This window comes from Zeugodacus cucurbitae, chromosome 2, assembly GCF_028554725.1.
Source record: "Zeugodacus cucurbitae isolate PBARC_wt_2022May chromosome 2, idZeuCucr1.2, whole genome shotgun sequence".
NCBI classification, from domain to species: domain Eukaryota; kingdom Metazoa; phylum Arthropoda; class Insecta; order Diptera; family Tephritidae; genus Zeugodacus; species Zeugodacus cucurbitae.
In genome coordinates, this window is record NC_071667.1 from 63,205,167 (window position 1) to 63,209,688 (window position 4,522).

General features: G+C 34.9%; 1 protein-coding gene across 1 annotated transcript; it reads left to right on the forward strand.

The window, feature by feature from the left end:
• Positions 1 to 1,988: 1,988 nt before the first annotated feature.
• Positions 1,989 to 3,119, forward strand: LOC114804190 (metallothionein-4-like). Its single transcript, XM_029041434.2, has 2 exons — positions 1,989 to 2,146; positions 2,912 to 3,119. Exons 1-2 carry the CDS (start codon positions 2,122 to 2,124, stop codon positions 3,013 to 3,015), a joined length of 129 nt encoding a protein of 42 aa, XP_028897267.1. The 5' UTR covers positions 1,989 to 2,121; the 3' UTR covers positions 3,016 to 3,119.
• Positions 3,120 to 4,522: the final 1,403 nt, after the last annotated feature.

The window sequence follows — 4,522 nt, forward strand, 5'->3', positions numbered from 1 at the left end:
ACATTTGAAACTAGGATTCAACGCTCATGTGACATTTCTTCTCTAAAACTATATATCTCAAATATTATTATAATTGATATTTGATACCAATAGAGTGAGATTGTATTTCATAAATTGGTTATATTTAAATATTAAAACCATTCCTTATAAATATAACCCTAAAATGTCATGCTTGAATATAGCAATATTGAATATAATTCATAAATTTGTTCAGTTAAATATTTTGAAAGGCTGGCAACCTTTTCATCAGATCAGGAAACTTTTATAAATTTGTTTAGTTCCTACTTTGTAATATTTCGTTTAACTTCTCAAAAATATAACAATTTAAATTATTTTCTACGAGTTGTGAACAATGTAGGAACACTTTTGGAATCAGCGAAGCATTTTACAAGCAAAAAATAAAAAATATAGTTGAAAATGTTAACTGGTTTATTAGACTACGTCGATTCTGATCTCGGTCGAAGCTAAAGCTAATAAAGAGTTATAGAAAAAGCGTCACTTTCTCTGCACGAGGCTTCGGTTGGTATATGTTAGGTTAGGTTGTAAGGCTGTTCCCCAAAGGGAAAACACACGTAGACTTTAAAATATTGTCCTTTGTAAAGCCTGGTTCCCCCCTAGATTAACATTTAGGAGTCGACAAAGCGCCCTTAACCTATCACAAATCTGCAGAGATTTTTAACTTCTATATTCACGATCCTGTTCTAAAAAGTGAGATCCAAGAAATCTCTATCTTGATCTCGCAAAGGCGGGACATTCCAGAAGAAAGTGATGAGACGATTCCACCTCATCCGCCTCCATGCAGCTTCTACAGCTAGCATCCGGTAAGATTTTTAACCTTACAGCGTGGATCCCAATGTGACAATGGCCAGTAAGAACACCTACGACTAAAGAGAGGTAAGGTTTACTGAGGGCGAAAAGTTCAGTAGACCTACCGCGGTTTACTTTAGGCCAGAAGGATGTTGCAAATAAGCATGTGTTGGTAACTGACCAGCGCCTACCCAGCTCAGGCGAAGCCGATCTGTCCAATAGCAGACCGCAGTAGGACAATGGTGCTTCTACATGATTCCATGCTTTTAATAGTGGGTCCGTCGTTCCTGACCTTGTAAGCTCATCAGCCTTACAATTCCCCTCGATTCCGCAGTGGCCTGGAACCCAGACTAATCTAAATGAAAAGTTTAACGATGCCACCGACAGTGAGGATAGGCATTTCTTAACCAACCCTGAGCGCTTGGTTAATGAACTCAGGGCTGCTATCGCCGCTCTACTATCTTGGATATGTACCAAGTATTAAACTTTTTTTATAATTTAATATTGAATCTTATAACAGTAATAATGGAAATCGAGATAAAATTATGATGCTCCGCAAATTCTCAACTGGATTACTTCTAAACGTAGCATTTTTTATGTTGCACAGTATGATGAAATTCTGTACAGACTCAGAGAGTCGCCAATAGTAATTTAGTCGCATAATCTTATCTATATCAGTGAAACGTCACATCACATACATGTTATCGCTTTCCAATGATAACAAGTAATTTATTTTATAATTGTTTATTTGCTTTAGCAGTTATCAGTAAATGCAAAAGTACCAACAACCACTCGGCACCACAAAAACTGCAAAACGTTTACATTCAACCATTAAATTACAAGTTGAGCACAACAATTGCTTATCGCCGGCAATTCGCGGAGTGCAAAAATAAAATAGGTTTATTAATAGTAAAGAATACTATAACTTTGTTTGTGTTACACTGAAGTATTCGCTGTGGATGCACACGGCGAAATGAGCCAGCTACAGCAAATAAGCGCTAAAGGGCTCGACTGATAATGAAATTGTGCCAAATGTAACAGTAAAGTGCAAAAAAGTGTGAAAGAAAAATGTGCTCGTGTGGAAAATGCTGAAATATTGCGCACTGCACGCTCCCAAGTGGCGTTGTTCACTTAATAAGTACAAGTGTTTGTAATCGTTTTCATATGTTTACATACAAGGCGTTTGAAAATTGTGCGCTGTATAAAAGAGTCGATCGTTTGCAGTTGCAAGTATAGTTTGAGAAAGTGAATCGCAGACACAGTTTCATAAAATCATTTCAAAATTTAATTTTCTAAATATTCCGCAACATCAAAATGGGTTGTCCACAGTGTTGTAAAGGTATGTGGATAAAAGTGAAAAGTGAATATATAATAATAATATAATTTTGACAGAATATTCAATATTTAGTTACAATTATAGCAAAATTTCAATCTTTATACATATTTTTTATACAAAATTATTGTACAATTTTATTGTGCAATATTTATTCTACTTTATTTTCAACGTTATTGTTTAAATTTATTGTTCAATATTTATTCATATAATTTCCTTTCAATAATATTGTGTAATTTTATTGTGCAATATTTATATCGGTATAATTTGAAAAATTATACGCAATCGATTTGCAAAAAGGCATACAATTTTTTGGAATACACTACTCAGTAATTTCACAATCAAGTAGGTAAAAGTTCGAGGTTCGTGTATTCATGGAACAATATTATTGAAGTTTTGACATTATATATATATATGAAGATAAATTTTAAACCTTTGTATACTATTTTTGGGCGGAAATTTGAGGTTGTTATAGCCAATATTGTAAATTAATATTATTAATTAATTGATTAATTTTATTGATCAATATTATTGAAGATTTTATTTAAACTTACTGGTATATATTAAGTTTTTGAAAGCCATAATCTGCATTACATCATGCAATATTATATTTATTGTGCAATATTATTGACAATTTGAGATAAATATATATCATTTAAAACGTTAATATTCCATAATGAAGAAAATTAACTTTAAATACCGAAGTAAACAATAAAATCTTTTTTTCTTTCTTCAAAAATAAAATCTAATTTTTCCATATTTTTTCACTAGATTGCAAATGCACTGCAGCTAAGTGCGGAGATGGCTGTCCTTGTGATCAGAAATGCAAATGCAATTGCAAGAGCGGTACCAAGGGCGATTGCTGCACGAAATAAATTCGATGGACCTGCACAATTTCAAAATAAATGTCAACATGTAATGGAAAATTGAATAATTGAGCTTCGAAATGGGGTTGAATAAAGCAAAAACAACAACAATATGAAGTTTATACTTTTATTAAGAGTCTTTAAATAAACATATGCCAATTGCAAATTATATGCACAGCCATAACCGGTTACGTAACCCTAAAAGGAAGTGAGGAAATTTCCGCTTTTCGCAAAGCGAGAGCAGCAAGCATATTGAAGAAATCTTGCACACACTTGAAGTGAATGTGCGCTTTTGCAAATTTATTTACAAGTGCATGCTTATGCGCTTTAACAATTTATAGACCTGTAAATTTATTTAGATTGCTCTGCTGCAAACACACAACGGCACTACAGTATCGAGCGTCGCAAATGCAGTTGATGTGATAGATGCACTCACTGTACTCGTATGCAGCCCTTTGTAGATGAGCTGGCGCAGTTGTCGAGAGCGTCTTTGTCGCCAGTGCTGACGACAGAATTCCTTACACACACACACACTCGCACGCTTATGCCTGTTAGCCACTAGCGAGGCTCGCCAGCGTGCTTGGGCATAATAAAAATTGTCCATTGATTTATTTACGAGCTCAACGCCTGCGAAGTGTCTTTTGCAAAGAAGCTCTGGCAACGCTTTTATTTATTCATTTTAATATTTTCTTCGTTGCTTCGTAAGCTGTGGATTGTCTGCGAACGGCAGCTCAACAGTCGGCATATGTGTCTTTAAATAAATTCCTTGTGTCCCCTTTACACTTGCTGCAGGCTGCTGTTGAAAGGACCCTACAGTACTCTGTAAATTCTTTTTACATACCCCACCTCCTTCTCTTTCGTAGTGTAGTTCATGCTTCTGTTTGTGCCATTTATGTTACTATCTTTCGGTTGTTTGGCCTTTGCCGTTATTCTATTGCCACTTGCTGTGTCACATGCACTCAAACGTTCATACATTTGCTTACAATCAAGCTGCAATCACTTTGTGTCTTCTTTCTGTATCACTCACTTACCATTAGCCTATGTTGGCCCCTTTAGCCCCCCCCACTCAGCAACGCCATCTGCTGTTTGTACTCAATCTAAAGCATTTGGTGCCTGTCAACTTCTTTTTCCTTTCGTTTCAGAGTTTTAAATGAAAATTTCATTTGAATATTTATGAAGGCTTATAGTGGCCGGATGCTGCAACCCTTTGCTCTAAGCAGTTTGGCCATTGCAAAGGACATCAAGTGGTTTGCAAATTGAAAAAGTGCGGTTAAAGTGTGTTCTTCTTAAAATTGCTTAAGAAAATGGGGTTGTAGAAAGGAACTATATCTAAGATAAATACAAGTTAGAGAATCGTTTGAGCCAAACAAGAGGCGCAGAATATAAAGTAACAAAGTATATAGATATTAATATAAGAAATTTTTACCAGGAATGCACTGTATTTTTATACTCTCGCAATAAAAGTTGCTAAGAGAGTATTATAGTTTTGTTCACATAACAATTGTTTGTAAGTCAT

What these genes read in the sequence shown, in the direction of transcription:
- LOC114804190 (XM_029041434.2), top strand. Translation starts at nt 2,122, where the DNA reads ATGGGTTGTCCACAGTGTTGTAAAG. An exon ending in TTGTCCACAGTGTTGTAAAG is followed by an intron (nt 2,147 to 2,911) that starts GTATGTGGATAA and finishes TTTTTTCACTAG; the next exon opens with ATTGCAAATGCACTGCAGCT.